General features: G+C 35.7%; 1 protein-coding gene across 1 annotated transcript in view; it reads left to right on the forward strand.

Annotated features, from left to right (window-relative positions):
* The first annotated feature begins 1,375 nt into the window (after positions 1 to 1,375).
* Positions 1,376 to 13,163, forward strand: part of LOC123551857 (macoilin-like) — a 32,422-nt gene continuing 20,634 nt past the window's right edge. Inside the window, exons 1-5 of the mRNA XM_045341093.2 lie at positions 1,376 to 1,584; positions 8,094 to 8,235; positions 8,668 to 8,794; positions 12,274 to 12,403; positions 12,960 to 13,026. Of these exons, the coding sequence (XP_045197028.1) occupies positions 1,502 to 1,584; positions 8,094 to 8,235; positions 8,668 to 8,794; positions 12,274 to 12,403; positions 12,960 to 13,026 (549 nt within the window). The 5' untranslated portion in view covers positions 1,376 to 1,501. The remainder of the gene's footprint in view (positions 1,585 to 8,093; positions 8,236 to 8,667; positions 8,795 to 12,273; positions 12,404 to 12,959; positions 13,027 to 13,163) is intronic.

Here is a 13,163-nt window from a genome sequence, read left to right on the forward strand (position 1 = left end):
ATGATCTGGTATTTTGTCCTTTCTCGGCGGGGTGTTTCTATTTATACTGTCTTGTCTAACTTGTTGAAAATAGGGTAAGTGCGAGGTTGGTTACTGACCGTTCCAAAGCGGTGCCCCTATTTTCAACTAGTTTTCTGTCCGTCTCGTACCTTGTCTTGTTTGTTTTTTGCGTTTCTTTCCGCTTTCCCCTCACTACCCCCTTTTTCCCCCATCGCCCAATCCCATCCCTTTCCCTTGCATTTACGCTTCTTTGCATTTGCTTCCTCTCTCCTTTTACCATGAGTAAGTTATCGTGCCCACCATAATTTTGTCCCCCGGCCATCCTTAAGCGGTGCCCGACTGTTGTCTTTTCCTGTTTATGTGTGTGTATATATGTATCTATGCGTGTTTGTCATGGGCGGTGCCCCAAAGTGATGTGTTTTCTTGCTTGTCTGTTTGTTTATCTGTGAATGTTAGTTGTATGTGTGTGTGTTTTTCTTTTGTACGTGCGTGTCTGTGACGTTGTAGGAATACTACGTTTAAGGAACGTGACTTCCCCTGTTTAATATTCATCCTTTTGCTCCATCTTCCAACAACATCCAACCCTTTTATCTACCCTTACCACCCAACCCCCATTTTCTGAATTTTGCATATATTTATAATGTACTTTTTGTTTGATTTTTGAAGCAACCCGTCTACAAAATTTTCCTCTACAGCTTCTTTTGTTGTGGGCCTACTTTACGATGCATGGCTCTATGCTTTTTTTAGGGGGTGCTCTGTGCTTCCGGGAAATCTACCCTTACCTTTTATCTTTTATACTAGATCTATATATATTAGCTTATCTGCTTTGTTTTTACGTTTTCAAGAGGTAAATAATGGATAGTACAGGATTATTTTTTTTCATATTGAAGTCATTAAACAAGTTAAATAAAACAGAAAATGCGAGATGCTGTTGAACATTTTATCATTTTCAAAGATTAAGACAAATTCAATAAAGAAAGACACGCATTCAATTTTCTTTTTTATCACACGCTGAAACACTGTTTTTCAAAATTTCTTCTTTCTGTATCTGTTATACACAAAGTCAATTCGTCCAACGTCTTTCAACTTAAAAATGACATCAAAGTAAATGTCACACTTGAAAATATCGATTACAGCAGGAAGGTCTAATCAGTTTTTCGAGATTACAGCTAGCGTTCAACTTGCTGATATCAAAATTTTCTCTATATAATTTTCTTCGTCCGGTATGAATTATTCGTTCGATTACCAAAATTAACTAAGATTTCTTTTTGGAAATTAATCAAGCTGCATTATTTATTCCCAGAATTCCTTGGTAACGTCGAAATTTTACGAAGGTTACCGAACAACGGTATTCACGGAAAATTCCGAACGGCTGTCATTGACTTGCGCATGTCTGAATTTACACATGAGCAGACTTCCAGGTTTTCCGGAAAATATTTTGATAAAATTATTAGCATTAGACCGGACGTAATTCACAATATCTAAGTTTTTCTGAGAGAATATGAAGAGACCTAGAAATGCAGATTGTGCTAAATTACGTAGACCTCTTAAAAGGAGCAAAATAAGTGAAGGATTTTACGGAAGGTGAGACAAAAAATTTCCAATATGGCAGCAAATTAGACAAAAACACAGTCGCGGATTTTCAGAGGAAATTGACCTCATTATTTCTTATGTGAAGACAACAGTCTAGGGATGCTTGCTCAAGAAATTTCACTTGATTTCAGTCTGGCAGGCTTGAAGACACTACAGATTGGCATGAATATTGTTCAGATTGAAATCGTGGATAATTTGTCCAAAAATCAGGGACTGTCCTTGCTTTGCAAGAAGCGAAAACAATCTTGTCAATGATTTCATTTCTTGCCCTCTTAAGAAATTATAGAGTATTTCAAGGTAAACACTGGTAATCATAAGAAATGCCTAGATGTTTGATATGTTTTAGGCTTTAACAGGCTGGTAACATTGCCCGATCGGGCTTTAGACATAAAAACTCATTCACGATATCGACATTATGGATAAAATCCCGTTTTTCGGTATTAACCACTAGTGTTTAGATTATCCATTTTTTCAAGTTTTAAACAAAGAAAATGAATAAAAAAGTATTGCAGATTATCATTAAACATTGTTGTAATTAAGATGTAGCAAAAATATCCTCAAAGTTTACTTTATTTTTGAAATTTTAGCTTTTATTCTACACTGCCGCTTCCGTGGCTCGATACCGAAGGTGTGAAATTATTCGCATTTTTCAAGGTAAACAGATTATTTTTGCAAAAACAAATGTTGCCGAGGTCGTAAAAGAGTATTTTCATTGTGAGAAAGTAAGAACTTTCCTATATCCTTATCTCCTGGCAAAAATAATCGCTAATATTGTACACGGTCTTTATATCGGTTAATCTCGCCAGCCCCCCTGACCCTATGTACGGAAATACCGGAAAACGGGATTTATCAATATGTGGATATGGTCAATGTTTTTTGAAAAATAATGAAGATCTATACTTTTTCAAACTTGGTCCATTAATTAAGCATAACATATGACACATACTAAGTAGAAATTACTTTGTTACCTTCAGTTTTGTTAGTATTACTTCCCTTTTTCAGATTTTTATGATGCATAATTTTTGAAGTCCAAATACATTATGTTTTAATACAATTTTTAAAAACAGAAAAGGGTTTAATGGGTTTCTATTGCTCAAAACTTGTGCGCCAATGCCTTTATTCTATGTATTTAAGGTTAATACTTTGTTTCTAGTGCAGATGTATGAACATTTTTTTTTACAACTAACATTTTTCTATAATGTTGTTAGTGAAAGCACTGTAAAATGTATACATTCATGTACTAGCGCAATGATTTAGAGCATTAGAAAGCCATTGAACCCTTTTTTGTTTTAAACTTAGCATTAGAACATATTTTGTTTGGACTTCAAAAGTTATGCGTCATAAAAATCTGAAAAGGGGAAATAATTCTACCAAAACTGAAGGCAACCAAGTTATTTTTATTTTAATTTGTGTCATATGAAATGCTTAATAAATGGACCAAGTTTGAATGAAATATCTTTACTATTTTTCAAGAAATATTAGTTTTTATGTCGAAAGCCCGATCGGGCAATGTTACCAGCCTGTTTAATGCATGTTATTTATGTATTGCACAATTTATGGAAGTCACTGAAATAGCTATTTTGGAATCTGAGTCAGAAATTGGCAGAAATATCGGATTTAGGGCGATATTTGCAAACTAGCTATTGGCCAAATACCTCTTTGGTACGCCTATATGCCTTAACAGGTCTAGGACTTCGATTTTTTTCAGACATTAGATTTGAAATATATGGATATGTCTGTCATGATGATTTTTCTTCTTTTTGGTGCAATGGTTGTGCAGATTTGTATAACAGGTGTTTCAGTAGTTTTTCTAATTTTGGTGTAAGTTATATTGTTGTTAACTTAAAACAGTTAAGTAGCAGTCATGGAAATCCTGTCAGAGGTGTAAAATGGAAAGGTCTGGAGTGGAGGGCATTGGGCCGTATGTACGATAGAGAGATACAGAGCAGGCTGGGCTCTCACAAGTTGACAAATTAGTTGCTTTAAACTCGGTTTAATTTAAAGCTTCAACTTTGCTCAGATGTAATCTCAACAGCTGCTCAAAGGGAAATTCAAGTTGTCTGATTTTTTTTATCCACACTCTCTAATCACTGCTAATCAGATTGTTGACAATTTGCACAATGTAAAATGTGTGTTGAATACATTTCTGCCGATGGCATAATATAACCTCCGTCTTCGTGAGGTACTTTTGAGATTTTCACTAGAAGTGTCAGGTTTTTTTTCGGCAGTTTTTGTAGCCGTTATTCGGCTATATTCCCAATGCCAAAAAGTATGTATTTTCCCCAAAATGATTGCAAAAATTCCCAATCTACATTCTGAAAAAAATTTCATCAAAATTGCACAAAGATTGACCAAATTATGGCCAGTTTTGTAATTGAAGTATGTTAAAGGTTGTACAATGTGTAACAAGTGTATGAGAAAGTGCTTAAACACAGGGATCGAATTTAATGGTCGCTAACTTGCAAAATTCGAGTAAGAATAAAAAAATGCATGTAGACAATCATGGAACTCGAATATTTTCGCGAAAATCGGGGAATTTGCTCGAACTGTCCTTTTCTCTTTAAAATCTCCTTTTTGGCAGTTAATTTACCGATAATCACGTGACTGCTTCTAGACGCTTATCGCTTTATACAAAAGTAATTATCGGATATGTAAGTAAGCGTCTAGGCAATATTTGGTTTCATTTTGGACGTCTGTAATTTGCAAAGTTTTGCGAAAATGGAGAGGAAAATAACATGTTTCTTGGTGCAAAAAGGCCCGCGGAGCTCGAAAATGCTAGCAACACTTCCGGCAGTGACCTGAGAAAAACTTAAAACATCAGTGTCCAGCCAAAAGTCCAAAGAATCATTGAGTACTTCGGTTTGTATCATACTTTCAAAACCAGAACGTCCCAAGCCTGTCTGGACCGTGAACTTTTATATGAAACCAAACAACAACAAAACAACTTAAATATAGCACGTAAACAGCTTTTAAATAATTGCTAGTGGAAAAAAATGACACTAGCAAAAATTTGCTAGTTGGAAAAAAAGTTAAATTCGATCCCTGTTAAACACATCCTTACATGTCTATGGGACTAAATATTTCCCAATTTGGAACATTTACGCGTCAAAATTCCCAATTTTGGGGGTAAAGGCTATGTTCCCAAATTAGCTAGAAAAAACCCTGAGTGTGAAAGCGAATCAAATTATCCATTACAATAGATGCGATTGTATTCAGCCAATTAGCGCTGCGGGTTACATCTTTGACACTTTGCGTTTAATTGTCAACATGTGCAAGTGCAAAAACTAATGATTTGTAAAGACATTGTTGATTAACCAAGCAATTAATTGACATTGATTCAAGTGCTCTCATAACATGTGACAACCTTTAGAATAAAAGTATCTATTAGTATACTATAAACATTCTTTAAAATGTTTAAATATAATAGTAATGGTAGGGCATTACTGTGGCATGGTAATGGTAATGCATTATCTTCAAAATTTATGTAATTGTAATGGGGTTACCCGGTAAATCTCAATGTAATAGACTAATAGTAATGCATTACGTTACCTAGTAATTGATCCATCCCTAGAGGTCACAAATTGAGCTCAAAGGTCAAATCTGTCTGTCACATTTAGTGTCCAGATCATAACTTATTAACTACATTTTGTATTCAAGGTATTGACTTTAAACTTTGGGTGTAGGTGGGTTGTGTTGAGACAGTACATGTGCAGAGTGGTAGGACAAGGTCAAAGCAGCCCATCATATTTCATGTCCAGAGCATAACTTAAAAACCACTGAAGGTATTGACTTGAAACTTGGACTATATGCAGGTGGTGATGAGACAATCTGCAAACTACAACAATCTGCACCCCGCCCCCCTCAGATCTTGCAGTTTTGCCCTGAAATTGACTTTACATTAAGACCTAATTCACTTTTGCGGCGAGTTTTGCCTCATAACTATGCAATTTTGCCCTCAATAAAGAGAGTTGGGGCCCTTTCCACTATTAGTGAAAACTAAACGGTAGTGTATTAGGCAGGCGACTGCTTAAGTTTTAATAGTTAGAAATTAGAACAAACTCAATTGGGGAAGCTAGCTTACTGGCTGCTTAAGACAAGAGACTGCTTAAAACCTTTAGCCTGTGCATGCAATTCATTCTGCCTTTGCGACCAGTGCAGACCAAGATCATCCATGCAGGCTGATCATGGTCTGCACTGTTCGCTATTCAGCCAATACATTTTCAGTGAATCCCCTTTCGTATAATAAGTGGTACTGCCCAAACTGAATGATGGAACTGTCCATTTTAGTAATTTAGCAGGGTAAAAGTTAATTCAGGCAGTCTCTTAGGCAGGTCTGAATTACAACCGGTTTGTGTAGCTTATTTTGTTCCTTTAGCAGATTTATGCCCACCATCATCAGATGGTGGGCTATTCAAATCACTCTGTGTCTGTGGTCCGTCCCTCTGTTAACAATTTCTCATTATCGCATCTCCTCAGAAACTACTGGGGGGATTTTGACAAAACTTTGTCAGAATGATGCATTGGTACCCAAGTTGTGTCCCCCAGAAAATCAGACTGGTTGAACAATTTTTGAGTGAGTTATGGCCTTTTGTTTATTTTGATTTCTAATATAATTTTATATCTGGTGGCCCTCCAAGTAGTTAATTGGTTTTTTATGGCCTTACCTGTAGAAGGGTCATAAAGTCTGCAGACACTAATGAGATTATGATTCAACTTGTTCATTGTTAGCTCACCTGTCACAAAGTGACAAGGTGAGCTTTTGTGATTGCGCGGCGTCCGTCGTCCGTGCGTGCGTGCGTCAGTAAACTTTCGCTTGTGACCACTCTAGAGGTCACATTTTTCACGGGATCTTTATGAAAGTTGGTCAGAATGTTCATCTTGATGATATCTGGGTCAAGTTCGTAACTGGGTCAGGTGCGGTCAAAAACTAGGTCAGTAGGTCTAAAAATAGAAAAACCTTGTGACCTCTCTAGAGGCCATATTATTCATAAGATCTTCATGAAAATTGGTCAGAATGTTCACCTTGATGATATCTAGGTCAAGTTCGAAACTGGGATATGTGCCGTCAAAAACTAGGTCAGTAGGTCAAATAATAGAAAAACCTTGTGACCTCTCTAGAGGCCATATTTTTCATGGGATCTGTATGAAAGTTGGTCTGAATGTTCATTTTGATGATATCTAGGTCAAGTTCGAAACTGGGTCAACTGCGGTTAAAAACAGGTCAGTAGATCTAAAAATAGAAAAACCTTGTGACCCTCTAGAGGCCATACTTTTGAATGGATCTTCATAAAAATTGGTATGAATGTTCACCTTGATGATATCTAGGTCAGGTTTGAAAGTGGGTCACGTGCCATCAATAACTAGGTCAGTAGGTCAAATAATGAAAAAACCTTGTGACCTCTCTAGAGGCCATATTTTTCATGGGATCTGTATGAAAGTTGGTCCGAATGTTCATCTTGATGATAGCTAGGTTAAGGTCGAAACTGGGTCAACTCTGGTCAAAAACTAGGTCAGTAGGTCTAAAAATAGAAAGACCTTGTGACCTCTATAGAGGCCATACTTTCAAATGGATCTTCATGAAAATTGGTCAGAATGTTCACCTTGATGATATCTAGGTCAAGTTTGAAACTGGGTCACGTGCCATTAATAACTAGGTCAGTAGATCAAATAATAGAAAAACCTTGTGACCTCTCTAGAGGCCATATTTTTCATGGGATCTGTATGAAAGTTGGTCTAAATGTTCATCTTGATGATATCTAGGTCAAGTTTGAAACTAGGTCAACTGCGGTCAAAAACTAGGTCAGTAGGTCTAAAATTAGAAAAACCTTGTGACCTCTCTAGAGGCCATACTTTTCAATGGATCTTCATGAAAATTGGTCAGAATCTTCATCTTGATGATATCTAGGTCAGATTCGAAAGTGGGTCACGTGCCATCAATAACTAGGTCAGTAGGTCAAATAATAAAAAAAACCTTGTGACCTCTCTAGAGGCCATACTTTTCATGGGATCTGTATGAAAGTTGGTCTGAATTTTTATCTTGATGATATCTAGGTCAGGTTCAAAACTGGGTCACATGAGCTCAAAAACTAGGTCACTATGTCAAATAATAGAAAAAAACGACGTCAGGTGAGCGATTCAGGACCATCATGGTCCTGTTGTTTTCCTATTACACCTCAGCAGTGAATGGACTACCCTAGCAGATTGATGATTTATTTGTTTAGTACTCAAATTTCTGGGTTAAATTATTTGTTATAATATAAGTAATTATATGTGCATTCTTTGTATCATAATAAGAAAAAAATAACAATTGCATATAACTCTTTAAGGGTGTCATCTCTCTTGTTTAGGGTATGGGTTTAATTATTAGTTATAATTATTAGTTACCTAGTTTTAGGATTTTGAGCTATTTTGGAACATTCAAAAATGACTCAATGGTGGGCGCCAAGATCATTTTGTGATCTCTTGTATTAATTTTGATATAAATAACTTTTGTATTTCAGTACTTTCCTGTACATGAAGTTTCTGATGGTGTGGGCTCTAGTCCTGATGGCAGATTTCATCCTCGAGTTCCGCTTTGAGTACCTGTGGCCCTTCTGGCTTCTCATGAGAAGTGTATATGATTCCTTCAAGTTCCAAGGCCTGGTATGTATACACTTGCCTTTGAAAGGGAACTCTGACAAATTGAAAGCTATAACACCTTACCTAGGAGAAGTGGAATAATGTTTTCTTTAGGGCCTTGTTTAAGACACTGTAGAGTTTTTAAAAAATCCTATAGCTTCCTACTGAATCCTTTACGTTGATATTTCTAATATTATAACAGTAATAAATATTGTTTAAACCAAGACACTAGAATGGTAATGTACGTATATATTGACTGGATGTGCAAAATCACTGCCTGCTTCTGTAACCTATTCAGACATGTCAAGGGACATTGTCTGTCTGACTGGTCATGTTTATTTTAATATGGTAATTTTAATGATGTGTACTTGTGATATTGCAGACTTTGTGCAAAAAACATGTTCAGCATTTATCCGTTATCCTTGAAAATAATATTTTCTGTTTTGTATATTTCAGGCATTTTCTGTATTTTTTGTAAGCATCGCCATAACATCTGATGTAGTTTGCTACCTGTTTATACCAGTACAGTGGCTGTTTTTTGCTGCCAGCACATATGTCTGGGTACAATATGTTTGGCATACAGGTTTGTTTTTAAAGTTGTTTACTTCTTTGTACCATGGAGCGCGTTTCTATGCATGTTGACCCCGCCCCAGGGGCCACTTGATTTTACATAGGAAAATCTTCAAAAATTTTCTAAAAATAAACCAGAAGGCCTAGGGCTTACATGTTTGACATGTAGCATTGCCTATTAGACCTCAACAAAATTTGTTCAAATCATGACCCCCGGGGTCAAAATTGACTCCGCCCCAGGGGTCACTTTATTTTACATAGGAAAATCTTCAAAATTTTTCATAAAATAAACCAGAAGGCCTAGAGCTTAGATATTTGACATATAGCATTGCCTAGTGGACCTCTACAAAATTTGTTGAAATCATGACCCCTGGGGTCAAAATTGACCCCGCCTGAGGGGTCACTTGATTTTACATAGGAAAATCTTCAAAAAATTTCTAAAAATAAACCAGAAGGCCTAGAGCTTAGATATTTGACATGTAGCATTGCCTAGTGGACCTTTACAAAATTTGTTCAAATCATGACCCCCGGGAACAAAATTGACCCTGCCCCAGGGGTCACTTGATTTTACATAGGAAAATCTTCAAAAAAATTCTAAAAAAACCCATAAGGTCTAGATCTTAGATATTTGACATGTAGCATTGCCTAGTAGACTTCTACAAAATTTGTTCAAATCATGACCCCCCGGGGTCAAATTGACCTCACCCCATGGGGTTACTTGATTGTACATAGAATTATCTTCAAAATTTTCTAAAAATAAACCAGAAGGCCTAGAGCTTATATATTTGACATGTAGCATTGCCTAGTGGACCTCTACAAAATTTGTTCAAATCTTGACCCCCCAGCCCCCAGCCCCAGGGGTTACTTGATTGTACATAGGGAAATCTTCATAAATTTGCTAAAAATAAACCAGAAGGCTTAGATCTTAGATATTTGATATGTAACGTTGCCTACTAGAGTTCTACAAACTTTATTCAAATCATGACCCCCGGGGTAAAATTGGCACCGCCCCAGGGGTAACTTGATTGTACATCGGAAAATTTTCCCAAAAAGTTCTAAAAATCATCAGTTTGACTTTTGAAACATGTAGCTCATATTACTCAGATGAGCGATCCAAGGTCATCATGACCCTCTTGTTTTTGTTTGATTCTTCAAGAACTTTCATTATATGTATAATGTAGTGCAAAGTTTAAATATTTTGTAACAAACGGCTGGCCCAATTTTGAAATAATTTTTGCATATCAACATGAATTTTGTTAACTCAAAGAAAAATAAACATTTCTGCCAACTGCTCTGTAGTTCTCTACAGGGAACTGTTAAAATTTTTGGTGCAATTCTGAAATAATTTCACGGAAATGTTCCTTTAGTGACCATTTATGAAAAATATAATTATTATGATTTGTACATGTAAATAAACATGTCTGCCAGAGCTAGATAATTAAAAAAATCTTCCAATAAAGGGTCATCATGGCCCTCTATTGTTTATAGATTAAAAACAGTTGTATATCTTTAGGTGTATGTTCATTTGAATTCATTCATGCATTTATGGAAGTTGAAGTTTCTTTGTTCATGTAATTGGAAATGCTTAGAAAAAGTAAGTAATTATAAAGAATTAATTGCATTCCATTTCTTCTTTCTTTAAGTTTATGAATATGTGCTGTAATACATCATTTGCAGATTATGCTTGTTAATGACATCAGACATGGAAAATTTATCAGTTTTTGTGTCTGGCAACTACAGTAATATATGAAATGAAATGTTTCTAGATAACTTATCACTCCTTTGTGTATATAAATCCAGTGAATTTCCAATAATGATGCTGCTGACAATATAGCCTATATGTGTGATGACCTGGGGTGTCTGCTAGTGTAAATAGTTGATCTTCATGTAACACAATAAGGTGCATGACAATAATTAATGACAGTCTATAGTGTAAGGTGTAACTGTGAGGTACAATATTATTATGTTATTGAAATTTGCTATGTTGAAATTAGCTGTCGTCTCCCCAGAGTGTGAAACACCATTAATTTCACATTGATTTCAGGATTGGCAGGCACAGCTGAGATTTTGAAATTGTATAAATCATGATTCTTGATTAATTTAAGCAGGGGTGATTACTTCTGCTATTGTTACATGTTAACTTTGATTTGTCAAGAACAAATTGGCAATGTACATGGCTTTGCTAGTTCATTAGATCGTAATAATAAAATTGTTATATACCCGCTATACAAAATATACTTTCAAATGTTATTCAGTCTATTAGAATGGTGCTCTGTTACTATACTTGCACTGTTTTCTCCTCTGGAAATGGGAAAGGGGCCTTTATAACTGGGAAAAATCTGCTGTAAAATGTCTAAATTCTTATTTAATTGATTTTTAGCTCGACTATTCATAGAATAGTGAGCTATTGCACTCGCCCATGCGTCGGCGTCGGCGTCTGCGTCCGCGTCCGCGTCCCGATTTTGGTTAAGGTTTTGTATGTAAGCTGGTATCTCAGTAACCACTTGTGGGAATGGATTGAAACTTCACACACTTATTCACTGTGACAAACTGACTTACATTGCACAGGTTCCATAACTCTATTTTGCTTTTTTACAAAATTATGCCCCTTTTTCGACTTAGAAATTTTTGGTTAAGGTTTTGTATGTAAGCTGGTAACTCAGTAACCACTTGTGGGAATGGATTGAAACTTCACACACTTATTCACTGTGATGAACTGATCTACATTGCACAGGTTCCATAACTCTATTTTGCTTTTTTACAAAATTATGCCCCTTTTTCGACTTAGAAATTTTTGGTTAAGGTTTTGTATGTAAGCTGGTATCTCAGTACTTACTAATGGGAATGGATTGAAACTTCACATACTTGTTCACTATCATGATCTGACATGCACTAAGCAAGTCCCATAACTCTACTCTCTTTTTTTTCAAAATTATGCCCCTTTTTCGACTTAGCAGTTTTTGGTTAATTTTTTGTATGTAATCTGATATCTCAATATCCACTAATTGGAATGGATTGAAACTTCACACACATGTTCACTGTCATGATCTAACATGCACTGTGAAGGTCCCATAACTCTACTTGGCATTTTTACAAAATTATGCCCCTTTGACTTAGCAGTTTTTTGTTAAGTTTTTGTATGTAAGCTGGTATCTCAGTATCCACAAATTGGAAAGGATTGAAACTTCACACACTTGTTCACTGTCATGATATGACATGCAGTACAGAGGTTCAATACCTCTACTTTGCATTTTACAAAGTTATGCCCCTTTTTCAACTTTTGTATTCATTCAATTGACAAGGCTGTTGAATAGTCGAGCGTTGCTGTCCTCCGACAGCTCTTGTTTCTTATCTTTTGAAATTTTAGTTTTGTATTTTGGGAAAAAAACAACTGTGAACATACTATTTCTGTTGGGATTAAGGCCGACCTTCGGCCCAAAATTGGCCTGAAAAAACAACAGAAGCACTGAAATTGTTCTTTTCTATTTTCAGAAAGAGGTATATGTCTTCCCACAGTGTCACTGTGGTTACTATTTGTTTATATAGAAGCATCTGTACGACTTAGAGAGCTTAAAAACTTGCCATTTAACCTTGATCTATGTCGACCTTTTGCTGCTCATTGGTATGTATAATAACAGTTTTTACCTTTTAAACAACTTTCCCTTTGATTTAGTGTTAAATTGTGGTACCAAAAAAAAAGAGAAGATCTAAAACTGCAAGGATGAGTTTCCTAGAAATCTGATAAAGTCTTTGTTTTATATAAATTTTACATCGATTTAAAAGCTTTCATAATCAAAATAGAAGTGTTTGCATGCTTACAAAACAGATTTGTATCACTCAAAAGGAAGTTTACAATTTCCTAGGGATGTGTATTCAGTTTTCTCAGGAAAAGTAAAACTGATTTATATACATAATTTATTTTCAGTTTTAGTCAGTATTAACACTTACCCTGCTAAATTTCTATAATGAACTTGTCCATTTTTCAATTTGGACAGTACCATAAACTTTTAAAAGGTGTGCTTACCAAAAAGATACTGACTGAATGGCGAACAGTGCAGATCATGATCAGACTGCATGGATGCGCAGGCTGATCATGATCTTTACTGCTCGCAAAGGCAGAGTCAATCATGTCCAGCATGATAAGGGTAAAGTATAAATGTCTCTTTCTCTCTTTGCAGTATTGGTTATCCTGTTGTCACTTTAGGATTTGGTTTCAAGACTTATGTTTCATATAAACTGAGATTGGTAAGTGGTCATGTATTAAGTTATATGAGGAACTTGTAACTTTGCTGATTGAATTTTGATATGTTGTGAATTACAGATATTAACAGTGTTGACTCTATGCATTGTAATGGTTAGAGAAAATTAGTGTCATTGATTTA

Source organism: Mercenaria mercenaria, chromosome 4, assembly GCF_021730395.1.
Source record: "Mercenaria mercenaria strain notata chromosome 4, MADL_Memer_1, whole genome shotgun sequence".
Taxonomy (NCBI): Eukaryota; Metazoa; Mollusca; class Bivalvia; order Venerida; family Veneridae; genus Mercenaria; species Mercenaria mercenaria.